The sequence below is a fragment of the Podarcis melisellensis genome (assembly GCF_964234715.1).
Source record: "Podarcis melisellensis genome assembly, chromosome: 2".
Taxonomy (NCBI): domain Eukaryota; kingdom Metazoa; phylum Chordata; class Lepidosauria; order Squamata; family Lacertidae; genus Podarcis; species Podarcis melisellensis.
In genome coordinates, this window is record NC_138529.1 from 73,023,487 (window position 1) to 73,050,302 (window position 26,816).

Consider the following 26,816-nt stretch of genomic DNA (forward strand, 5'->3'; position numbering starts at 1 on the left):
CAGCTCTTGTATTTTGCTCCCCCCCCCCCGGATCTGCCCTCCCCTGGATTATTTTATCCTGAAAACCTTAAGTGAAATGCTTGTAATGCCTTAAACAGTCCTCCCCACCATGAAATGGTTCTTGAGTTTATTCTATCAATTGTATCGCTTGCGGTGGTTAGTAGACTATTATGCCAGATTGCCCCACCTTTAAATTTCCAAAGCTATTTTCACTTCACAGCTGGTAATCCATCAAAGTCGTGGGCTTGCTTGCATGTTGCTCCTCCCACCCTCCGCAAGGCGTTGCAGAACTGGAAGATGAATACAAGAGAAGCATCGCTGCTTATTATGAGGCATTATAAAAAATCCCAAATGCTGTGGGTTATCTCACCTGAGGAAAAATCTATAAAATGGCACTGCTGAATTTTAGCAAAATTAACCAAGCATAACTATCTGGTTCTAGTCTCACAGCTAATAACATTAATTAGAGTCATCATTCTTTGCTGTGGGGCGAGTTCTAAAAATAATTGAACACAGATTGCCTAATCCTACTGTACCTTCTAGTTTGCGTGGGGTGTGTGTTATACATGATAAAGAATGGTGCAGCTTTTCCACAGTCTCATTGCATGATTATGGGAATGTTCTTAAAGTGCTTAATTAAGCTATGACTTTTCTTCCAGCTCCGATTTACCTGGTGTGTTCTCATAATCATTAACGTGGATTAGCACTCCACCCTTTTTAACTACTAGAGAAGAGCAGAGGAACCTTCTATTTTATTTAGCTAATACAGCGGTACCTTGGGTTACATACGTTTCAGGTTACATACACTTCAGGTTACAGACTCCGCTAACCCAGAAATAGTGCTTCAGGTTAAGAACTTTGCTCCAGGATGAGAACAGAAATCGTGCTCTGGCGGTGCGGCAGCAGCAGGAGGCCCCATTAGCTAAAGTGGTGCTTCAGGTTAAGAACAGTTTCAGGTTAAGAACGGACCTCCAGAACAAATTAAGTACTTAACCCAAGGTACCACTGTATAGGTTTCTATCAACCTCCCCTTTATGGCAAACCACTTTCAATCCTATATACTTATCTCAGTTTTACCCACACGGCAGCCTTTCTATGATTCTATGATTCGAGGGCAGGTTAGGTTGAGACAATTAATGGAAGGTAACTCTGGTAACTGTGATCCAAACCCCACTTTCTTTGGAGTAAGCCCCACTGAATGCAGGCAGAAGAATTGACATGTACAGGCACCAGCTCTCCAGGATTTCTGTTGGACATTCCCAGCTCTACTTCCTGTTCCTGGGAAGTGAACCTGGGACCTTCTGCATGCTGGACAGAAACCATACCACCGAGATACTGCCTCTCTCCACAACCTCCACCTGTGGAAGTTGGTTTTGTTGTGTGAAGGGTTTTTATTTGACTCACCTTGTGTTTCTCTCTAGCTTTTTATTGGTATATTGCCTGCTGTCCTGAAGCGAAATATACTCTTTTGCTTACATTGCAGCCTTATTGTGTGTTAACAAAATAAAAAAAATTCCTTCCAGTAGCACCTTAGAGACAAACTAAGTTAGTTATTAGTATGAGCTTTCGTGTGCATGCTGATACGCTGAAACAGAAGTCACGCGGTGGATAATCCTACTGGCCAGATGGCGTGGCATGTATAAGGAGAGAGCTCTTGCTGCAGGACAGAGAGAATCTGTAGGTTGTCGCTTGTAAATCATTCATAGGGAATGCCGACTCCCAGACTGACTTTTAAGCAAACGATAAAGCCTGATAGAATGAATCAATTAAGACATCGAACCATGTTGCCTGGAGATATTGAGGCACCACCTGGAGAGCCCATGACTTTGGAGCAAAAAACCTGATCCATGTGTTCCAACTGCTAGGTGAAGAAGGCCACTGGAATGCTAAACGGCCATTCTGTGTGATAAGCTCTTTGTGGGTGCCTGTGCATCATGTATTTGGCAGTATTCATCAACCAACCTATCAAAGATGGACGGGTAAGGGCAGTTCAGGTGGTACCTGAGTAATGTAAGGGTCACAACAGTGTGTGCTGCTTTAGCACTTTTCTGGGAAGGTGGAAGATCTGACTTAATTTCCCATGTGCAGGGAATCCTTTTTTTTTTTTTAACGTGATGGAGCATTTCATCATGCAGCTGTCCTACTGTATTCTGGAATAGTATAGTCCAGGAAGGACTGTATCATGTGCTATTAGTGCACATTTGAATTGGTACTAGGTGTGGATTCTGTTTTTGAACACTTGGGCTTTCTAAAAGAAGCCTAACTTAGCACTTTAGACAGCATGAAGACAAGACACAGTGAGAATGTTTATTTACTGCTTCTCTCTCGATATAAAATTCTGATGGCTTTGTTTCACTGTGCAGTTTTTTAAAAAAAGAGGTAGAAAACAAAAACTGGCCATTTGCTTCCATCTTCTGTTGGGCATCACTAAGTGGTGAATAAACTTGTCTGATTTAGCTGCCTAGGTAGTTAATGTTACTTTACTCACCCGTTGCTTACTTGGAGAAGAACTTCAATGCACAGTCTAAGAGCTCAGTTGCTGTCAGCACATTTTGCAATGAGAAAGTACAAAAGAGACCTTTCTGCAAGGTGACTTCAGTATGGATTTGCTAGGTATTAAATCAAAGTCCCTCTGCCCTGAATTATATGGGTCAGTGGGCTGCTTTAGTAAAGGCTTGCCAATTTCTATAGCCTATTCTCACAAGGCTGTGATGTAGCCAGTGCTCCATCTGGCTGCCTCTGGCTTTTCCAGTCTGGTAGATAAAACGCCTTATTTGCATTGCTGTAAAGTGGTGTAACAGAACAATTGGCAGCCCATCTTCCAAATTCTTAGAAGTATTTTTAAACACCACATTCTAGTGACAGCCTTCTCTTGGAACGGAAAGCATGTGTGGCGCTGCTCAAGATCTTTTGTTTGCTGGCTGGTGGAAAGGGGAATTTTAAAATAGAAAAGGAATTTGGTTCATGTATTGCCTTTCTGATTTAAGATAGGAGGTTCTGTATTCTTGCAAGTGGAAACATTACAGTGCAGGAATGGGGAACCTCAGGCTTCAAGGGCAAAGGTGGCCCTCCAGGCCTCACTATGTGGCCCTTGGGACTTTTCCAAGGCCATACCCCCTTTTTCTGGCCCACAACACTCACTGGTCATGCTCTGCCACCTCCTCAAGTTCCTTGAACTGTGATAATGCCTCTTTCTTGCCTGAGTGGATAATATAATGTGTGCGTATGGAAGTAAGAGAGAGAAACTCTGATTTTTGTCTTGCTGGAGTGTACCCTGCTGTGCAGAGGTGTCACATCTGTTGTTCTTACCCACTTTTTGCCCCTGGCCCTGCCTATCCCTGGCATGCGGCCCCCAGAAGATTGCGCACCCACTAACATGGCCCTCAGGCTGGAAAATAGTCGCTAACCTTGCCATGTATCGTGCTAAGAAAGACATTGCTTAGTTCTTGGATGACTTTGTGGGTCAACTGTATATTTTTTTCAGGCCCTTTAACATTTTTACATGGGCACACTTCTTTTTTGCCTTTCACATGTCAATACATTGCTGTTTCTAATTAAAATGCAGTTTGTTTATTTACATCATTCATAATCCGCTCTTCATTTTTGACACAATCCCAGAGCGGGGAGCAACATTAGAATGCAATAAAACAACAGATACAGCTGAAAGAAAAAAGCAGACAGTACAGTAGCGCACAGGTGCCTCCATCTAGCCAAGGGGCATCGCTTCATGATGACAAGCAGGTCTTTGCAAAAGCACAGCAGTTGCACCTGCCAAAGAGGCAGGATTTGGCCTCAGCTTCTTGCCCTGTCTACACCCTGGTGGCAAATGTGTGTTCACCGCTATGTAGTGTCATGGGTGAAGCAGGTTGTATTCCGAGATACTCTCTTTTCATCTCTGCATCAGGGATGGTGGCCTTCCAGATCTTCTTGGGTTCCCATCATTCCTGATCATTGGCCATGCTGGCTAGGGGTGATGGGGAAGGTGAGAGTCCAGCAGCACCTGGAGAGCCAATTGTCCTCCAGCTCTTCTTTTACGAACTAAAGTTTTTAGTACTGCGTTTTAATGTAACCTGCCTTGGGACCTTAGGGACCGGTGAATAAAAACAATGAAACCGAAACATGGTTAATTTCAATGGGACCTGAACAGACACAAGCACATTCTGCAGATCTGGTTGGCAGATCAAATTATTATTTTGAATGTTCTTACCAGCTCCGTTCCATACCAGAAGCTCTCATTGTCCTTTCCGTCGCTTTGTGGAGAGTGCTAAAGGCTAGTGTGTTCAGAAAATGGAGAGGCGGCTTTTTTACACAAACAAAGGAGCTGCACTTGATACAGAGCTGTAATTTTGTCTGAATAATTAAGGCCCTGTGAAGCTGAGCGTTTAAAGTTATCCAAGCAGAGGAAACCCCCTTGGAAACAGTGTGTTTAAGAACCTTTTAGTGTAATAAGCTGATTGTCAGGATCCATCCTTTGGGCTCTGGGGACCTGACACCTGATCCAGCCGTCTCCAGTCATTGCCCGACTCTTGGGAGGGTGAATGACAAGCAGCTATGAGATTGTTTTACAGGCTTGGAGTTCAGGGAGTAATATATACACCGGCAGGACTCTCTGGCTCTTTGTGAAGCTGAACTACTAGGGCTAGATTTCAGACAGGAGGGACTTGTTGTCTTGCAAGTAACCCCTCCGTTTCTTATCAGGAGTCCATCGGAAAGCAGGGACAGCTGTCCTGAATTTTGATTGCCTCAGTGACCATATCAGGGACTTGTTTATGAGGTCAGTAAAATGCATCCAAGCCAAACATGACAGTTAAATCAAAGCTTAAGACCCCTGCAGGGAGTGACAACATGGCCTAGAAATGCTGACCTTTGCCATGGCGCACTGAAGCTTTTGGAGCAGGTACTTAAGAGTACTGTGTCTCAATTAGATGGGCCTGAAGCACGGCCACCCTCCATCCCCAAAAGCTGAGGCAGGTGCATAAAAGCCGTACTGAAACATGACAAAACTGCAGAAGTAGAATTGGGACTCTAGCCTGGGTTGGTGGCATAGATATTCCTCAGCTATTCCTTCTGGAGTTAAGCTAGCCAGTGGCATGCTTCATTCATTGCCTGCCTGACCTGCACTTGTGGCCTATAAATCTTTAGAGAGAAGTTACTTCTAGAAGCAAGCGATTGCTCAACCCAGCTTTCTACGCCAGTTATATATCAACAGTATTCTTTTTTCATCTCTTGGGGGCTGCTCACCTCTACACAGTTCCATCTATATTTCAGACATTGTGATACGTTGATATATCACGATGTTTCGCTGGTGGGATTAAGGGCACTGCTACTCACTCCTGCTCCCTTGGGCATAACAGTTATTTTAATATTCTCTCATGTAACTTTCTGGCTTGTATATGATGCTTGCCATGCAGTGGCTGGTGCCTGGCAGCCATTGTGTGTATATGTGTGTGTGTGTGTGTGTGTGTGTGTGTGTGAGAGAGAGAGAGAGAGAGAGAGAGAGAGAGAGAGAGAGAGAGAGAGAGAGAGCTCACTACTGTGGTGATGTTGTGTTGAAACTTTTAACACCATTGCTGGTTACTCCTTACAAAAGCTGGTGGTATGTCGGCATGGAAGCTTTCCACCGAATGGTGGTATTTGTTTGTTTATTTCATAACATTTATGTACCACTTGATTGTAGTTGTTGTTGTTTAGTCGTGTCCGACTCTTCGTGACCCCATGGACCAGAGAACGCCAGGCACCTCTGTCCTCCACTGGCTCCCGCAGTTTGGTCAAACTCATGCTGGTAACCTCGAAAACACTATCCAACCATCTCGTCCTCTGCCGCCCCCTTCTCCTTGTGCCCTCCATCTTTCCCAACATCAGGGTCTTTTCCAGGGAGTCTTCTCTTCTCATGAGGTGGCCAAGTATTGGAGCCTCAGCTTCACGATCTGTCCTTCCAGTGAGCACTCAGGGCTGATTTCCTTCAGAATGGAGAGGTTTGATCTTCTTGCAGTCCATGGGACTCTCAAGAGTCTCCTCCAGCACCATAATTCAAAAGCATCATTTCTTCGGCGATCAGCCTTCTTTATGGTCCAGCTCTCACTTCTATACATCACTACTGGTGATTGTAGTAAATAACATCAAAGTGGCTTACAGACATTCCAGATGCCAACCTCATCTTGCCCATAATGACCATGGCATGGAGTAGCCAACATACCAAGGCTGTTGCGATGAGAGACACGTCTAGCGCAGGCCTCAGATAAGAAGAGTTTTCGGTGTGCGGTCAAAGGAAGCTGTTACAGAGGCTTAAATGTTAAGGAGCTTGCATTGTTTCATACCAACAAAGCTCTCTCTGTGTGTATCTATTTGGCTGCTTCTGCTCTTGCTTTTGGGCGACGTCTGTAGTACAACAAAGGACAGGTGTCAATGCAGCAACTGGGGGAGATCTGGAGAGTTGGGAGTGCCATGAAATAATGCTCAGAACAAGAACGCCTGAGGAGCAGCTAGGCAGGAGGTCAGGATGGCCTTACTTGGGAACCCTATAAGGCTACGACCTTCTGGGATTTGTTTTAGTCATATACCAAATGTAGCACCTATTTCCTCAAACCCAGTGAATGGGAAACGAAAACAGCTACTTGAAGTCTCCTTAACATAAAGATTACGTCCAGAGAATGAAAGATTGATAGCCACAGGCTCAGATTTCCTGTCAGGAGGACAGAGTGACTTGACATACTCAGGAGGGCATTCATTTCAGGGTTCATGCATTATTGATCCAGCTGGTGATGGGACATGAGATGATGGAGGAAAAGATGCTCATACTAAAACTTGGTCCACTCTTCTCCTGGTGTGGGGTGCGTGTGAAAATATGATGCGATCACAGTTGTAAACAGTGAATTGGTGTAGCAGGAGTAGACTCAGGCAAATATGTCATAAATGTCAGGATATATTCATGCCCAGTTCAGATTACAACAGGCAGGTGTGTTGAAATACATAATGAGGAAAAAACAGTCAATGGCAGAATATGCCAAATGAAAATAATTGCGTCCTCTTCACATCTTTGATTTAAATAAAGGTTCTCATTTGGAAATTCATGTTGTTATCATTAATTTATCTATCACTTACATGCCAGAGTGACTTGTAAGCAGTTTCCAGCTATGAAATCAATTATAAAATACATACATAATTAAAATACACAACAAAACAACAATCATGTCCTTCCTGAACAGGCATATGTAGTAACTGGTTGCTATAACAATGGAAACATATCAGTTAGCAACTAAATAAAGCCTTTACAGGAAATCAACCGGTGAGCATGATCCAAACTCTTGGTCATTCAGTTCATGTGCAACTGCTGAATTCTATCTCCTTACAGATGGTGGACTTTTTTTGTTTGCTTAGTGCTATCTGTTCACCTGCAAGGAAACTAAGGCTGCACAATTCCTTTCAAGCTAAAGAACAACACCAAGGATAAGGGCAGGAAATGCCCCCTGGCACCATAGGGGCATCAGGTTATTTCTGCTCCTGACAGAAGACTTGAATGTGATTTTTATTGTAATAAACTTTTGCAAGTCTCTTTGGGAAATACAGTGGTAGCTACGCCAGTGTCACCCAGATATGTTGAACTCCAACTTCTATCAGCCCTAGCCAGCATGGCCAATGGGCAGGGATGATGGGAGTTGCAGTCTAGCTGGAAGACATGAGCAGGATTTAAGTATTCTATGTAAGTAAGTAAGTAAAAAAATATATAGTCGTCTGCTTCCTGTTCTGTTTTTGATCTTCTACTCCCAGTCTTACAGATATCTATTCTGATCCACAGTAGTTCCTGGGGGGGGGGGGGACTTTTTAACTGCTTGCATATCTTGGGATCTTGGAAGCAGAGTAAATAATTTTCCTTGGGCCACATCTGTGCTAAAACAGAGGGTTTTGATGTCCTGTGATATGGAATAGATATGGCCTCTGGTGGTGGCTGGAGTTGATGAACCTGAGCCGTGCTGAGTGACGGCTCCTGCAGCCTTTCAAAGTTCCTCTGTATTAATAAGAGGAATTGTCATGGCTTCCTTTTGTAAAGCAACTCAAAAGGGTATCTTTGGAACGTTCACTCTCCACCTTTACAGCTGGCATTGTGTGTTAAGGTTCTCTGTTACTAAGTCTGATTAAAACTCTCCAGATTACAAAGGACGCTTGTAATGAGCATTGGCAGCACAACACTGGGAAGCTTGGATCTAGTCAGGACCAAATAATTAATCCCTGTTTAATGCTGTGCTAGTTATCTTGCAGGCTGAGCAGTATCTTCCTTAGAAATAGGCATCTGATATGAGTGTACAAATCTACAGAACATACTAGAGAAGTAAGCTGCTAAGGTCACAGTTCTGGGCATTACATTTGACATTTGCCTGTAGGGCAAATATTTTAAGTTGTTGCATGTAGGTTTAGGGTTTGGGGATTTGGGGGGGGTGGTCCCAGAAGGAAAATCATTCCATGTTACTATCATGTTGTAGGGTCCTGTGAAAAGATAAAGTCTGTCTCCTGAAAACAAAGAGAGGAACTGCATCCTTAAAAGCAGTGGGAGGCAGAGGGATGAGGAATTTCTTGAAAGGTGATGCTCCCAACCTTTGCTGGAAAATGTTTCGCTTGGTTGAGGCAGCACTCCTCTTAAAACTCACCCCCACCAGCAATATATTCACACACACAATGATGTCCCTAGGGCCACTGAATGGCTAATTCTACTCAAGCACACTAGCAGTTGCGGCTTGCGTATGTACTATTGCTGCAGCATTGCAGAGAGAAATACAAAAGACGGAGCAGGGAAAGGATGAGGGAAACCAAGGACTCACCAGCTGCAAAGTGCCTACTACTACAACAGTATGGGCTGCTGAGCTTGGGTTTTTTTTTGGGGGGGGGGTGGAAAGAAGCAGGTTCACTCTTGGTCTGTCCAGGTGTAAGAGACCAACGTCTTAGGAAAGTGGAGACTTACTACAGGCTTGTGTGAAGCACAACTTCTCCAGCTCTGTTTCCAGCAAATTGGGTCCAAGAGCATTATACCTGAGGAATAAGGAAAACCGTGTCAGCTGTAGAGGCCAGTGGTGCTTCAACTCTCAGCCAATGTGTCTTGAGTCACACCCAAAAGGGAGAGGTGTATAGGAAGCTGCCTTGCACAAGTCAGACACTTGGTCTACACCGGGGTTTCCCAAACTTGGGTCTCCAGCGGTTTTTGGACTACAACTCCCATCATCCCTAGCTTGCAGGACCGGATGATGGGAATTGTAGTCCAAAAACAGCTGGAGACCCAAGTTTGGGAAACCCTGATCTACACAGACTATAGCTCTCCAGGCTTTCAGGCAGGCAGGGGTCTTTCCACAGTCCTCCTTGGAGATGATGACCTTTTACATGCCAAGCATGTGCTCTTCCACTGAGCTATGGCCCTTCTCAAACAGCATTGGAGCGAGTTAATTGTGGGCTGTGACTATGAGAGAGAACCAGAAGAAGCTGTGTATGATAAAGTAAACCAGTGTGTGTTCACTTACGCACACAGCCAGAAGGGGGAAGTCCAGCTGTTAGAAGCAAGCAGTGACGATGCCTTTTAAGGTATTGTCACACACAGGCTTACATAGTCTTTCCTTTGCATCAGGCTGTATGAGTAATGAAAAATCTGCACTGGTAAAAGTGTATATTGGATTACTTTGCTGCTTTGTGTGGTGAAATGCTTGTTTAGGGGTGCATTGCATGGCCAGTAAGATCAGCAAGGGTACATAGAAGGAGATCATCATGTAGGGACTTAGCATGAGCTAGCAAGGGTAGCCAATGTGGTGCCCTCCAAATGTTAGGAGACAACCCCTATATTCCCTGCCCAATAGCCATGCTGGCTGGGGCTGATAGGATTTGAAGTTCAGCAGCATTTGGAGGGCACCATGTTGGCTTTCCCTGAGTTAGTTTCATAGGTTAAAATGAATACTAGCGTATTGCATTAGTATTTAGGAGGCAATTGAGAGCCACCTTTAGATCCTGGAGCAATTTACTCCTCAGGAGGTGCCTCATCCAAAAGAACTCCTCTGCAATCTGTACCATTTGTAGCCCCAGGTACATTCTAAGATCAGCGCTGCTGATCAGCGCTGTACGTTTATCTGTCTTGTATTGGCTAAACATCACACAAGTTAATCTGTACCAAGGGTTTGCAGCCTTCTTTCCCAGCTGCTGCCATAACTGGAAGATTCAGCCAGGACAGGCTGTGACTGGCGAGATCAGAGTGAACAAGTACCATCAGTGAGACATCATTTCCCAAGACTTGCCTGGGCAGAGCCTGCAAACTGACATTACTTTGGTTTTGTTTGGATTTTGCATCAGTTGCCAATACATCCAGGTACCATATAATCATGGAAGGCTACAAGATCAGCGTCAACTTCTCCAAAGTGGTCCCATCCCACAAAAAGTTGCCTATGTTGTATTTGACTCCTGAAAAATCTAATTAAGAGGTAGGGAACCTTTTTGGCTTCAAGGGTCAGATAGCCACAGCCAATGTAGAATCGAACCCTGCCCTCCTGTCCATCAGCTGACGGACAGGTGGGCATGGTTTGGAGAAAATGGCCTTGCAGGCCAGATTGGACTCCAGTGGGCCAGAGGTTCCCCAGCTCTAATCTAATAGGATCAACAGGTTTCAGTTCCACCATGCTGATCTTGAAGCATAGATGGTGAATCATGGTAACAAATGCAGTAGCCTGATGCAGAAATACACCTTGGTTTTGAAATCACGACAACTTCAAGAAAGCACATGCTAATGAGATTCCCTCTTAACCAGGGTTTGCCAACCTGAGTCAAATGCTGATTATGATGCAAATGTGGTAGGCTTTAGCCAAATTTGGTGCAGATATAGCACTAAACCGCAGTTAAGTTTGATTAGGGAAGGGAATGGAGGGGCAATGCATGCTGGAGAGGAGTAGAGGGAGGGTGCATTTCTGAAGCCGCTGCTGATTTGTACACCATGGTTAGCAGAGAACCAGCATTATGGGTCCAGTACACAAGTTGCGGTAAACCAAAGTATAACTTACTGGCACAGTGTTGGTTCCTAAAGAGGTTCTCACGCCCACTGTGCTTCCTCCTTTTTTAACTGTGCAAAACTGCAGCTAAGTCAAACTGGGGTTCATGCTTAAGGTCTCTTCTCCTTAGTCATGACCAAATCTTTGGGTTAAGGAAGAAGAAGAGTTTGGATTTGATATCCCGCTTTATCACTACCCGAAGGAGTCTCAAAGCGGCTAACATTCTCCTTTCCCTTCCTCCCCCACAACAAACACTCTGTGAGGTGAGTGAGGCTGAGAGCCCAAGGTCACCCAGCAGCTGCATGTGAAGGAGTGGGGAAGCGAACCCGGTTCCCCAGATTACAAGTCCACCACTCTTAACCACTACACCACCCTGGCTCTCAGGAGGGGAGACCTGTGCGACCCTTGGCTTGGAGGATACACAAGTCAGACCTTGGCTTAGTAGCTGCGCCACTCTGAGCTAAAAATTCTGGGAAGGAGTGAAGTGAGCATGATTGCATATTTGGGAGCCTCCATGCTAAGTTGTAGTTTGGCTTAGCGGTATGTGAAAATTTGGCCTCCTCCAGGTCAGAGAATCAGATGTTTTCCAGGGCTGCCTTGTTTATTCAATTATTTCAATTGTTCTAATTACACAGTGAAGCTAATGAGCCTTTAATTCCTACTTAGCTAGTTTATCTTTTACTATCACTTGTTCTCACAGGGAAATGCATGGCCTGTAAAATGCAATTCCTGCCAGCCAGCTCACCTAGAGCTGTTGTATCCATGTTTGGTGAGCAGGATGAAAGGGTTTGGCAGATGACATCATCTTCAACCAAAGTAACTCAAATCCTTCCTGCCGTCCATAAAGGTGACATTATCTGTTGTTGTCAGCAATACACAACCCAACAGGTTTTTCATTTGGCAAGCATCTGCGGCCTCGCCGAGAACTTTGCTGGCTTCTCTTCTCTCAGGTTCATAGCATATTATCCTTCAAGGGTCGACATAGGACAGGCAGAGGGCGAATGCCAGAGCAGCTCCAGTTCCGATTCCTATAAATGTCTGGCTGGCTGTTTGCTTGGCAGCTCACTGGTTGGGGGGGGGGGTGTCACATGTTTCTGGTTGGGGCATCTAAAGCAAAACATCGTCACTGCAAGAGCAAAAACAGTGCTGCTTCTGCCCATCATCACCACTAATCCCAGCAGGCTCCTTTCCCTCTGCCCTGTGTATACATCAGGATGCACTGTATATTTAATAAACTGTCACCTGAGCCCACCCTGCCTTTGCAAGCCAAACTATCTGCTAAATTTGGGATATTATGTTCGCCCAAGCCAAGTATCAAGTTCTTTCGATCACATGCGCTCCCTCCCAGCCGGTATTTAACTCTGAAACTTCTTTGAGAGTTAATACTTCACCACACAGTCGATCAGAGCAACTGAAATCTATCTTCTTCTTTTTGAAAAAAACTGTACTAGTTCTTTCTCCTTTTTCTTTTTCCTTTACCTTGTTTTGAAGAGTGGAATAAAGTTTGGGTTTCCCTTTTCAGATCCTGATCAATATGTTTCTGATTCTTTTAGCCACAACAGAATTAAAGGATTTTTTTGCCAAGGCCCGGAACGGTTCGGTTCGCCTCATCAAAATCGTCATCGAGGATGGTAAGTTTTACATTGATTTTGTGTTGTTGTCTTTTGGTGTCAGCTTCTTCAGTTGTGTACCAGTGGTAGAAGAACAGGATACAAAATTAACAAATAAATATTTCTTCACTTCATTAATCTGGCTGCCACCAGTCAACTTGGGCAGGGTGGGTGGCTGGCCTAGAGCTGCCCAGAGGAAGATTCTAGTGGAAGCTTCTGGAATTCATTACCTCAAGAATCCACACAACTTTAATTTTAAAAGACCAGTAGGTTTTATCCTTATTTGGAGTTTTTTTGGTTGCCTGTGACTTGGGATATACTGTGAACCCCTTCATATTTTGAACAAGTTTTCCCATGAGGGTGCTTGCTGATATTTTTGTGAAGCAACAGACCGGAGTCCCATTAGATGGAATAAGATACTTGCTGTCTGGCCAAAGTGAGGTGGCCGTATAGACTGTTCTGTTCCCGGAGCCATTTTCTGGGTGCTTTCAAAATTTGTCTCCTGTACAATGTAAATAAAAGGTTGTAGTCAATGTTAGCCATAGGAGTGTCTGATATGGTAGCAGTTGAAACCTTGTTAAACAAAAGAAGCACGGGATGGAATCTAATTGGTGCCCCTGTGGTAGTGAAAGGGATTTTGATCCACTTATAGAAGAGGACAGGAAGCAATTTGCACTGATCCCCCTTCTCCTGCTCCTATTGTTCCTGAAAGGCAACTCAAGAAAGTTGAGGGACCCTCCAGAACAGGGTGGGAGAAGCCTGGGAGGTGGTGGGCTGCAGAGGGAAAGGAAGATTGGCAAAAATTGTTCCCCCTGCTCTTCCATTAGGTGACTCCTCCAATAGATTCCAGCCTAATTCTCTAGTAATGACTACAGGTGCTGCTGTTTTGCATGGCTACTATGGAACAATTCTCAGCCAGTAGATAACTGAACCACTTACAGATTAATCCCCATCTAGTGTGTAGGCTTCTCCTGTGAAACGCCTTCTTTCTTTAACCCATAGTTGGGGAACCTCTGACCCTACAAATGATGCTCGACTACATCGACCGTCATCCCTGATAGACTGCATCCCCATGGCAGTTTATTCTGTTCCCTCAGTGTTTCCCTAACTGTTAAATTCCATATTGTATTTGACACAGATATGAAATAGAAGTCACTTCTGGAAATCTAAGGGAATGCAGGGGAAGTTCAGCACTCTTTTCCATGTTAATTGCTTTCAGGAAAAAAAATCTGTTTGCATTAACTCAGAACATTGCAGGAGGGAAGTGATGAAATTTGGGGCAGTATACCAGCATACAGTTCCTTCCTGCTCTTTTCATGAGGGAATAGAAGCATGCCTGAGTGGAAAGGATGAGTGAATAGCAATGTCCAATCATTCTCGTTGTGTCACACCATGCTGACTGGTGCAAATGAAATTTAGCACGACAGGCCAGTATATTGGTCAAAAGCTTCAATTCTATAATGCAACAGGTACTGAAGGAACCTTAGAAAATGAGACAGAAACACTAGCATTATAATCAGATAGACCAGGGGTCAGCAAACTTTTTCAGCAGGGGGCCGGTCCACTGTCCCTCAGACCTTGTGGGGGGGCCGGACTATATTTTGGAAAAAAACCTAAATGAACAAATTCCTATGCCCCAGAGATGCATTTTAAATAAAAGGACACATTCTACTCATGTAAAAACACACTGATTCCTGGACCATCCGCCGGCTGGATTTAGAAGGCGATTGGGCCACATCTGGCCCCCAGGCCTTAGTTTGCCTACCCATGAGATAGACTAATATAATATTCCCCACATGCATGCACCAATAATTGGCTATGCTAGTGGAGGCTGATGGGAGTTTGAGTCCAACAACGGTTGGAGGGCCTGAAGTTCAGGGCTGCTGAAGTCTTACGAAACTCCGCATCCTTTGTGCTGTCTCTCCTGGAAAGATAGCTCAGAATCAGTCTCCAAATATTTCCCTTTTAAAAGCTAGTTTTTGGATTGGCTTACTAAAATGCAAGCTTGTCAAGGACAAGGCTAGACTACAGTCTTTCTCCGTGACTTACTAGTGTACTGTATGAAGGTAATATTTTGGCTGAAGAAGCGTTAATTTATATGAACTTGCAGCTTCAGGTGGGATGGTCCACATACAAGTTTTATCCCTCAGCGAGAAGTAGCTTTTGTTTTTCCCAGCAAGTGATGGGTGCACCTTCTTCCTTACTAGATATCAGTTACATTCCAATGGGAAGTCATTCTCTGCTCTCACTATTTTCTTCTCCTCTTTTTCCTGCCACTGCCCACCAGCTGTTTCTTCCAATTTAGTTTTATTATCTCCATGACTCTCACATGCTGGTGACTCTCATCAGCTGATGAGAATTGGGATGGTGAGATTAGTGCATGAATATGGACTGGTCAGGGGTTTTCCAGGCTAGGAGCTTAGTTATGTCTAAGGTAAAAGGTAAAGGACCCCTGGATGGTTAAGTCCAGTCAAAGGCAACTATGGGGTTGTGGCGCTCATCTCGCTTTCAGGCCGAGGGAACCGGCGTTTTTCCACAGACAGCTTTCTGGGTCATGTGGCCAGCATGACTAAACTGCTTCTGGTGCAATGGAACTTCGTGACAGAAACCAGAGTGCACGGAAACACTGTTTACCTTCCCACCACAGCAGTACCTATTGATCTACTCACACTGGCATGCTTTCAAACTGCTAGGTTGGTAGAAGCTGGGACATGACAACAGGAGCTCACTCCATCACAGGGATTCAAACCACCAACCTTCTGATCAGCAAGCCCAAGAGGCTCAGTGGTTTAGACCACAGTGCCACCCGCATCCCTAGTTGTGTCTACAGCTAAATAAATACTCATGATCCAAATATCTGAATTGTTAGACGGCTCCCATGAAAATTTGTACCACTAATGTAGCCAACTAATTGACTTTGGTAGTCTCCAAATCTACTTGAGCTTATCCAGCAGTTCAGGAAAGATCATAGAATCATAGAGTTGGAAGAGACCACAAGGGCCATCGAGTCCAACTCCTTGCCAAGCAGGATGGAGATCTTGTGGTTAGTCGAAAGTTAATAGCATTTCATTGCTGCTCCCACTTGAGTCACTGGCCTTGGGAAGGTAATCTGAAGTCTGCTTCTGCTTCTAGAATTTTCCAGAAGAGGACTATGGAACTTGTGGTTGATTACTTTGTGTGGAAAAACTGTGCGGTGCTTCAGTTTCATGATCTTTAGAAAGATTATGCCTCCTAAGAAGCTTACTAGGATGAATCCTTGCATGTCTATGTATCTGTCTGTCTGTCTATCTATCTATCTAACAAACATTATTCTGTATATGAGAAACATGTCCTCTCTTTCCTCCCAGCATAGGTGGTTCAGTGTTTTTAGAACTAGTGAATATTCATGGATGGATGCGGCATAGGAATCCGCACACTTAGTCATGGCTGACTTGAGGTATATTTATATATGTGACGCGTTGCTGTAAAACTTGAGGGAGGCCTGCATAAAAGGAATTTTCCTCTTGAGTCTTTCCGTCTTCTATATTTGGTAAAGAGCAGTTGCCAGGGGCATCAAAGATGACTCCGTGGGAGAGAGGAGAATAAAACCATTCACTTTGTTTCAGAGATTCTGTACTCTGTAGTAGTGAGGAAAGAGGAAGAAGGTTTTTTTAAAGCAAACTTTTTTTCTGCCTGGGAAGGGGTTGGATTTTTTTACAGAGGACCTTCCTGGGGACCTCATACGGGTGGTAGGCAGCGCCAGATGGAAAAGCAGGGAGAACAGCAGTTGTGACTCTTCCTCTTGTGTAGTTGCGCTATATCCCAGCCACACAGTCCAGAGGTTTCTGCCTACACACACCTCTCTACCTTCCATCCAGGTGAAGAAGAGGCATCATCACAGTTCAGACACATTCCGGCCGCACTATTCTCTCATTATGTGGGGGGTGCATCGAAATCCCCATGTTCTGCACCATCCATGACAGCAGGATTCTTCTCGTGCAAAATAGTCTGGCCCAACTGATGAGAACATTTTCTGCTGTGTACTTGTAAGAGCAGGAACTTTCTTGTTTACTGACTCATGCCAGATTTTTATTTTTATTTTACTTGAAGCTTTCTCCTTTGCTGCGGCCTGCTCTCTTCTCATTCCTGGGGCCTCCTGTTGCTCAATATGGCAGGGTTTCTTGACTCATTGCCTAAGCCACATAAGACTTTTTGATGCTTTTCTTGTCCTCGCTGCTGATGCTGCCTTTTTTTTTCTTCTTCTTCTCATTTTGATGAAACTGCTTCTAATGTTGGGATCTCCGGGTTTTGGGAAGCAACTTGAAAATGGCCTGGTGTGCATTAAGAGTATTATGGATGGCCCCTGAAATGCAGCACTGCAAAAATAATTTTTTTGGAATTCCTCTCAGTGTGTGTGTGTGAACATTCAAAGGTACTTTAGCAGAGCAGAAAAGCAGATGTACTAGTAACAAGAGAAGGAGCTCTGAAAGAATGGTTTGCATGAAATGAGGTTTTAATGGCTGCTGATGGGGGGGGGGGGAAGAATCATATTTTTTCCAGTTCTAGAATGGAAAGCCTTAGTCTTTACGACCTTTCTATGACTTGGCTTGAAGGAAGGGTTGATCTTTTGGGCATCTTTCTAAATGGCAGTGCAATGATCTCCTTAAAAGCAGCCACAGATTTCACAATTCTCTTTGGTCATTTCAAATGTATTTATAGCATGTCAGTTTCTTATGGAAGACACCACTTGTGAAATAAATGGTTTTAAATCTTTGGTTTTCAGCACTTAAAAATATGTAATCAGCTTCTGTGATGCCCACAAAGTTCAGTGTGAAATCTACTGTCCCCACCCCTGTCCATGTTGTTTGGCATTGCCTGTCCACCAGCAGATTTGCTCCTGGGATCCTTGCATTCAGGAATTCCGTCCAGCAATAGCTTTTTGCCACAGAGATACAGTAAAGGTCACAGGAACGTAAGAAGTTCCTTTAAACCAATTGGGCTACCCAGCTCAACACCAACTGACAGTGGCTTGTCGGGGTTTCCTGAAGAAGCTTTTCCCAGCCCCGCCTGGAGACACAAGGGATTGAACATGAACCTTTTTTGGGGGAAATCTTTTTAGGGACACTTAGGCAGCTCTCAAAAAGTGTCTGTGTGAACAGCACTTACAATGCTGAGTGGTGTGGGGTTTTTTTGCCAGGTGACGGTTAAGGAATACAGTTTATATCATTTACAGTGAACATCTTTTTGGTAGAGCTTGTATTCCAGCCGTGTCCTATGTAGACTTATTCCAGTGGAATAGTTTAGCAGTCACTGCAGACAAACGGAAGCGGCAACCTCTTTACATAGAATCATAGAGTTGGAAGAAACCACAAGGGCCATCGAGTCCAACCCCCTGCCAAGCAGGAAACACCATCAGAGCACTCCTGACATATGGTTGTCAAGCCTCTGCTTAAAGACCTCCAAAGAAGGAGACTCCACCACACTCCTTGGCAGCAAATTCCACTGTCGAACAGCTCTTACTGTCAGGAAGTTCTTCCTAATGTTTAGGTGGAATCTTCTTTCTTGTAGTTTGGATCCATTGCTCCGTGTCCGCTTCTCTGGAGCAGCAGAAAACAACCTTTTCCCCTCCTCTATGTGACATCCTTTTATATATTTGAACATGGCTATCATATCACCCCTTAACCTCCTCTTCTCCAGGCTAAACATGCCCAGCTCCCTTAGCCGTTCCTCATAAGGCATCGTTTCCAGGCCTTTGATCATTTTGGTTGCCCTCCTCTGGACACGTTCCAGTTTGTCAGTGTCCTTCTTGAACTGTGGTGCCCAGAACTGGACACAGTACTCCATGCAGGGAAGTAAAACCCACTGAACCCAGTGAGCCTTATTTCAGGGAAGACATGCAAAGTTTTGCACTGTAAGGTACTTAGAAGGCTGTTTGACTAAACAAGGAAAGGCTCTCTTGGGCATTTCTCTTCCTGCCCTTGCTAGTATCCCACACTCACGCTAGTGTAAAATTATCCTGCTCACTATCCTAGCATCGCCTATCCTGCGCTCTATTTGTGAGGCAAGTTATTTATTCTCTAAATGCATAAACTATCGTTGGGTGTAAAAGTTTAGGTTTGCTAAAGAAGCCAACCTTCCCCTTGGCAGACTGAATGATTCCAAAATGAAGGGTATGGCTTTAAGACTCCTCTCCTCCAACCACAGTGCTAAGCTGGGAAATAGGCCTTCCAGTTACCTCAGAAACATCTCTTCTAGGAAAAGAAAAAAGGAAAAAGAAGGAAGCAATTTAGAGCAAAGATGGTAAAGAAGAGCATTTCATGTGTTTCAGGTGTGAAGAACCTTTGGTCCTTCAGATGTTGTTGCTATTGCTACTACTGATTTACTAAACACCTTCTAAATCACCATCTCACATAAGATAATTAAAAAGCAGTTGAAAACACAAAAGCAGCAAACACTGTTAAAACAAGGCAAAAACAGTAAGAAGTAGACGCTTGTGGTAAAAACCTCATAATCCAGCTGGGAAAGCCAAAGTCAGAACATAAATGACTTCAATTGATTCCAGAAAGTGCAGACAGTTGGCCACTGTTATATCTCGACAGGGATGCCATTCCACAGAAGAGGGGCAGCTGCGCTAAAAGCCCTGCTCTGAATTACTGTGGAGGAGGCTTCTGAGCACTTTGTAAGCTGCAGGAGAAATTTCACCACAGACCTTAGCAATCTACTGGATGGATAAGGGATAAGACAGCCTCTCACGTAACCTGGTCCAGAGCTATGTAGGGCCTTATACCTTGAACTGGGCCTCATAGCAGATAGGCATCCAGTGCAAATCCTGCAAGCACAGTGTTACATCGTCTTCTCCCACAAACAACCTAGTTGCTATGCTGTGCATCTGATCAAGAACCAAGGTAGCCCCACATACAGTGCATTGCAGTAATCCAATTGTGAGGTTACCACGTTTGCTCTCATCAGTGCAATTATGGCTAGTGGCCAGGGATGATGAGAGTTGTAGTTCAGCAACATCTGGTGCTCCAAGGGTTCCCCACGCCTGACGTATATGGTTTGCTTTTTTACTTGTTGGGTAAAACAAATCCACGATTTGCTGGGATCAGATCATGCTTGTGACATGAAGGATGAGGGCTACTGCTGCCTTTCTCCCCTTGTTGGATACAGCACCCTTCCATTTTTTGGATGCAACCGCTATCATTTTGTTAATTAAACCTGGATGCAAGCACTGAGGAAGAGGGCAGAGGGAGCTTATGGCCCCCTTGCTTTTCTCCCAGCTGCTAAACTATGGCTTAGCAAACTGGGAATTGAACATCCAAACCTTCCCACTGTGTGTTCTTCCTTTTCTGCACTTGCATGCAGAGGTGTGATTCCTTTCACCTCTCTCAAACCCCTGCCAAATAGCTTTATTACTTAACTTGAATTATGAAGCCTAATTTAACTACTATTCTAGGCAGTGATGATAGCATGTTAGGGGTTTGTTTATGAAATCCTAGTTGGAACATGACAGTAGCTATGCAGAATGCAACATGGATAAGCAATTTGAATTTGCCTGCTGTCAAGTTTAAACTGAGTTGGAGAGAGTACAAACTGTGCCCCTCTTCTCTCTGTTTATAATTTTATAGACTTTATAATGGTCCCCCCCCTTAGTTCTCTCCTAAAGGTTTCAGGCTTTTCAATCTTCCCTCCTAGGAAGAGTGTCCCATCCCTTTTACTGCTTTAATTAAACCCTTTATCGTTTGAGTAGTGATTGGTTTTAGAACCACACAGTGTACGGATCATGCCTGTACTGTACAGTTGCATAGAAGCGTTTATAATTAATCCCTTTTATTTTTAGTGATTTTTACCTAATAAAGTCTAACATGAAAGTTGCATTTTTTTCCCGTTGTCTCTCTGCATAAGGTTGATATTTCGAGTGAGCTTTCCATTAATGACCCAGATACCTCATTCCTTGCTGACCCAATTTAGATCCCTAAGTAGTGCCTATGTAGCAACAGGAACATTTCCCCCTAATGCGTATCACTTACAGGAAATCTCATTTGCCGTTCCGTTGCACTTTCAACTGGTTTAAAGACCTGCCCTCCTGAAGAAAAGAATAACGTTGTGCTTTGATAGTTCTCATAGTCAGTCTCGCCAAGAACACCCTGAAGGCCTATGCTTGAAAATACAATCCACTTATTCCATTGTGCTCTTCACCTTAGACTGCTGGGTTACTGGATTACTATCCCGGAGCCCTAACAAGAGGATGAAACTGTGAATCACAGTAATTGATATCGGGCCTAGTGCCAGCAGTCAGCCAGACTGGACACTGACAAAGACCTGCCGGGACTCACAAAGGCCTGACCTGCAACCCCCTTACTCACTGCCTTTATAAACACCCTCTTTTTAGCAGCTGGCTACCTCACCCAGAATGCCTGGCTCTGAGAGGGAGACCCCTGGCCTTCTCCCTGGTGGCAGAGAAGGGGCCAGCGCTGCTGCTGCTGCTGCTGCTGCTATTGTGGTGGCAAATAATTTTTTTTTAAAAAAATTAAGTAACAAAGTGGGGAGGAGAATTGGTGGCGCTGTTGCCACAAAGAGGAAGATTGGTCTCAGGGAGGGACATCAGCCAAACTGTACCGAGGACCTATTGCTGTTTGGCAGTGGTCCTGATTGACGTCTTAGGCATGTTGGGAATACAGTATAAGCTTACATTTTAAGGACCCACTTGAAAGCTGTCTGCTCTCCTTTATCCATGTGTTTTGTCGCACTTGTCAGGTTGTTGCCATGCTAGCATTTAGGGTTAATGTTCTTTGATCATGTGACCCTGGTAGATTATTACTTAGGATTTCAGCACAACGTAGGGCCCTCATGGGGTGAGTAAGCATGGAGCTTATTATAGATTTTGATGAAGTTTTGCCCTTCTGATGACTCTTCCATCTGCTGAGCGTGTGTGTGACACAGATCAAACATTTATTAGAAAATGGGACGTGTACAAAAAAAATAATTCTTCAGGACTATTGTAAGTGGCAGGCCTTGAATGACTTTTGTGGCATGATGGATAATTAGAAGAGAATATGTTACTGATGAAAATTAACAAAAGAAAATGAAAACAAACAGTGTGCTAGATAGATTAAGTGGTAGATGCATGATGGGGTTAGAAATGCAAGAAGAACTTATTGTGATATGATGTAACAAATATTACCATTTTCTTTTCTTTCTTCTGGACAAATCTTTTGTTTGTTGTTTCCTTTTAGTTTCAATAAAGCATTTAATAATGATAAAAAAGAGTATGTGTGTGATATATCTGCCTCTCCTCAAGCCATCTTGTATATGAACGGTGTTGGTAGGCAGGCAGCATGTGAGCCGAAGACTTGCTCTTGCATCCTTCCTGAGGCACATAGTACAGACACACCAGAGCTATGTAGCTGGGTAGTTAAAAAAAGTATTCTTCTTTATAGCAGTTTTATGTCTAGAACAGGGGTCTGCAACCTTTAAGACAAAAAGAGCCACTTGGACCCGTTTCCGAAGGAAAAAAAAAATCTGGGAGCCGCAAAACCATTGCGACATTTACAACAAATATATCTCCGGAGCCGCGATCTGACAGCGGGCGGGAAGGTGACGTCAGGACGGTGAGTGACTAACACACGCACCGCCCCCATGTGACGTCACAGCCAGTACAGCGCCCGCCACAGTGGGGAGTGTCGGGGCGTACAATGCGCCTCCTCCCCTCGCTAGTATCCGCCCCGGAGCCGCAGCAAAGGTGTAAAAGAGCCACATGCAGCTCCGGAGCTGCGGGTTGCAGACCCCTGGTCTAGAATGATCAGGTCTTTCCTATTGCCACAGCCCTGAATAATGTTTGTTATTTCTAATCTCGGTGCTTTTAAGAATTAATCTCTTAACTTCCCTTTGAACCTCAAGGTCAGGGTGTGCCCAGTGTAGCTTTAGCTTCTAGCACAGTAACAAAGTCTGCTTGCGGCTTGTAGATTGGAAGGGCTGTGGTTCCAAACTGAGAAATAAGTTCCTGGGTATCTGCAGAGTGAAGTGAGTCACAAAAGCTTGTATTGGTTCCAGTGGAGCTTAGAACTTAAATCCAGTCTTTTGAATCTTTACAAAAACCTTAAAAAGTGTGAAGTGGGAGTAGGGATGGGGGAGGTGATGCCACTACCAGGGTGCCAAGTTAAATGGCAGGAGATCCAAACTGCAGGAGGCAGTGGAGAACAGGAGTGCCTGGCGTGCTCTGGTCCATGGGGTCACGAAGAGTCGGAGACGGCTAAACGAATAACAACAACAAAGGTGAAAGCCGGATTGTGAAAGCAGCAAGCCATATGGGAAGAAATGCACCAATGTGGGTAGTGGCTGCTAAATCCGAAACCTGAGTGTGACCAGAAGTGTTAGAGACACTCAGATCTCTGCAGAACCCCCTCCCCCCCCCCGAAATGAGCTATAGTTCTTATGCTTTTTGAACAAGCTATGTTCATGCCTTTTGTACACGCCTAACAAATGATAACTTGACGGGATCTTTACCCTGATTCACAGCCACTTCCTACTTTGCACACTGAATCTGTCAGCAATCAAGTGTTCAGCAAATCTGGCTTTACAGTGCAGTGCCTTCTGCTGTGTTTCGTTTTTCCATTTTAGTATGGTTAACTGAGAACACCAGCTCTCCACACCCCAAAGTCTATACAGGAAGTAAGAGTTCCTTTTGGCTCAGTCTGTCATTCTTCGATTTGCAGAACAGAAGAGCAATGAGCAGCTTAATTCAGGTTTAAGAAGCAGAGCAGCCTTCTGTTGACTGGTGGTACATAAGAGCATAAGAAGAGAGAGCCCTGCTGAATCAGGCCACCTAGTCCAGTCGCCTATAGGAAGTCTGTAAACAGGCCTTGAGTGCATTGTGGGCAGTAGCCACCCTCCATAAATTTGTCTCACACTCTTTTAAAGCCATCCAAGTCAGTGACCATCACTATATCTGGTGGGAGCAAATTCCACTGTGTGAAGATGTACGTCTTTTTTTACGTCCTAAATATTCCAACATTCAGTTTCATTGGATGGTGCTGGGTTCTGGTATTGTACAAGAGGGAGAAAAACTTATCCTGAACCTTTTCAAGATTTACAGTATCCTCCTTGAGATGAGGGGACCAGAACTGTAGGTGTGCTTCTAGTCAACTCCTTTGAGTATCTGTGTCTTGTGGCTAACCCCAAACTACAAAGGCACACTGGCAAATCTAAAAATACCTGCTTCTTTGGGGTGGGGTGGGGGTTGAAAAATAGCGGCAATAAGTGTTTCTGATTGGTGTTGGGCCAGCTGAGAGGTACCCAACTGTACATTTCTAGATATCTCCAGCCAGCCACTTTCTCTCCTGTAGTTACTTGATTTTAAAATCTCACTTTCCTTCAGTCTTTTGAATCTTTCAGTCTTTTGAATCTAGATATCTCCAGCCAGCCACTTTCTCTCCTGTAGATGCTTGATTTCTGGGCAACTTCTTCGTTTGCCTCAAACAATAAGCAAATGTGTGGTAGTGTAAATTGAGAGATCATGAAAAGAAAAGTGATTTTACCATGGATAATAAGGGGTACCAAGATGGTGCCCTTAGTATATTGTTGGACTGTAGTACATCTGCTTCTACTGGTGGAATAAGCATTGATGGTATCATTCTGCACTCCTGAGTACAACAGTGGTCTCCACTATGGTAAAGTCTCGCTTCCCCAGACAATCTTCTCTTTGTTGACAAGAAGCCAGTGTATCAACTCTGACTCCCTCCAGTCATTAGCATCTAAATCAGCAAAGCAAAACGTTAATGTATCCTGCTTAAGACAATTCTTCTTTTAACAAAGAGCCAGGTAATAAAAAAGACAGCAGATCTGAATGTTAACAACCAGCCACAGCACGTAAAATACAAAAAAGGGTTGCCTAAGTGTTTCATAACTACACCTCTGTCTGCTTGCGGTTTCTGCAAGGTTACTTGCCAGTTTCCTGACTTAGATCTTGGAACTTGCTGGTGATGCAACTTGCATCTTTAGTCGATAAATACAATACAAAAAAAGATGTTTCAGTGAAGAACAGATTCAAACCCAAGGCCTCCTTTTGCCCTCCCTCTTTTATCCCTCTCTTTCTTTTCTGTAACAACAGGGTTACTTATTAGAAAAGAAAGAAGGTTGTATATTAGAAGGGAATGAAGTATGTAGCTGTGACTCCAGGTGAGCTAGCCTTAGCTTGGGCTTGAAAATAGCCACTTGCCTAGTTGCCTGTGGTGAGGCAGGATTACCTCCAGGCAGGAAATCTTTCTGTGCTTGCCCAAATGTGCACAGTGTATGCAGCCCTGACTCCTTTTGGAGAAGGATATGCTTGACATGCAGAAGTTAATGGGAAAGACTGGCTGCCTGAGACTTCGAAGGGCTTCTCCTGTTGGAGTAGGCAAAGGGCTAGGCTGGATTAATGGTCTGACTTGGTATGAAGCAGCTTGCAGCGTGTATGGCAGGTTAATTCCCAATGTCATGTGACAGAGTCCACGGGTTTTCACTCTGAGCAGCAATGATTCCTCTGGAAAGTGGTGACTGCCTGCTTTCGATGAAATAATACGTTGTCGAAAGGGTGGAACTTAGTGGAAGGGGAATTTGTGTGAAGGGGCCTGTGCAGATTGCAAGAGGTCAGCAGCATTCTGGCATGGTCCCTGTTGTAACGTGACCAAACAGGTTAAAAAAAAAAGGCCACATGTGTTGGCTGCCTGACCTGCTGCTGTTCAAGCTGTTGCATTGTTTGTTTGTGACACATTGTTGTTTTCTTATTGTTTGCAGAGAATTAGAGAGAGAATTCAGGGTTTGTGTGAAGAATCCTGAAAGTGTTTTCCCTGACCTCTCATCTTCAGATTGACTGATAATTGACAGGCCAAGATCAGGCACATATTTGAAGGCCTGGTTTGTTGTTTCATTGCTTGTACGCATGCGGTCTAAAGGCACTTGAGGTCACCACTTGCTGTGGTCAAGCAGGCCTGGGTCTGGCCTGTGCCTGGATGGGAGGCCCCTTGGGAACCATATGCATGCTGTCTTGGGTTCTGTGATGGAGAAAGGGCAGGGTAGAAATGTAAGCAAATAAACAAATGCTTGAAACAGGATGGGCCACCTCCAGACAAACAGAAAAGCATTGTGGGCATACACTGGGAAGCGACAATGGACTGTGGCTCCCTGGGAACCTTTAGTCGTGTGGTAGGCCACCAATATTCCCAAGTGGTGTAGTTGTAGATGATCCATAATGCATCATATTTCCCAGTGTGCAATTTGCTTCTCCATCATGATGTCATTTCTTGCTTGAGTGGGCAGTTCCTGATTTGTAATGTATCTGGAGTGCATCTATGTTTATTCCCATAATGTTAATGGACATGTTCACCTTTGCATACGTGTGTGTGTTTTAAAGAATAAAAGAGAAATGCAGGAGGATAGGCAGAGCCATCGTGACTGGTAATACTTCTATCTATCCAAACTAATGGTGGAAAGTTTTTTAGGTCTCTAAGAAGGTTCAAACTTGTGTACAAGAAAATCTAGAAACAGAGCATTAAACTAGTCCAAAGGATGCTGGGTTATATGGCTGTTCATTGGAGGTTCTCCAGCCACCTCAAACAAACAAACAAAGAAACAAAGAAACAAAGAAACCCCAAAACTGGTTAGATTGGATGCACTCCAAATTAGAATTTTCATTTAGATCACTAATAATTGCTCCTTTCATTTCCCCATCAACTGTATACATATTTCCATTTCAGAAACATGGGCCCACCATATCATGTGCTGGCCATTGATGGTTTGCATTGCTGCTTCATTGTGGGATCAAGGGTTGTGGCAAACTTGTCAGAACAGGAAACTGTAGGAATGCATCACACAGTGTTCCGCAAAGATAATTGAACCACAAAGTTGTGTGTGTGTAGCTGGATGCATCATTCCTCGGGAGATCAAATTAGAATTTATCTTTGATTGAACTGCAATATTTACTCACTTTTTCAGTCAGTTTTTAAGCAGCAGACTGAAAGCTCTCAGATGGTTAAATCGACTTTCCGTAAAAGCAAAAACTTGCTAAGGTGGCATAAGCAGCAGTAAATGAAAAGGCAGGAAATAGCTGCTAGCTGAGGGCATGTTTTGCATCCTAGAGGGAAGTGGACATTTCCGGGGCTGTCTCCGCAGCCTGAGTGACACCCACAGTGACACCCACATTCCTAATTTCTCTCTTCCCCACCCCCTTTTTTTTGCTGAC

At 44.2% G+C, this 26,816-nt stretch overlaps 1 protein-coding gene across 3 annotated transcripts in view; it reads left to right on the plus strand.

The window, feature by feature from the left end:
* Positions 1 to 26,816, plus strand: part of TWF2 (twinfilin actin binding protein 2) — a 63,520-nt gene that overhangs the window by 5,816 nt on the left and 30,888 nt on the right. For all 3 annotated transcript variants that reach the window (XM_081900346.1, XM_081900347.1, XM_081900348.1), the window contains exon 2: positions 12,563 to 12,640. In XM_081900346.1, the coding sequence (XP_081756472.1) occupies positions 12,563 to 12,640 (78 nt within the window). The remainder of the gene's footprint in view (positions 1 to 12,562; positions 12,641 to 26,816) is intronic.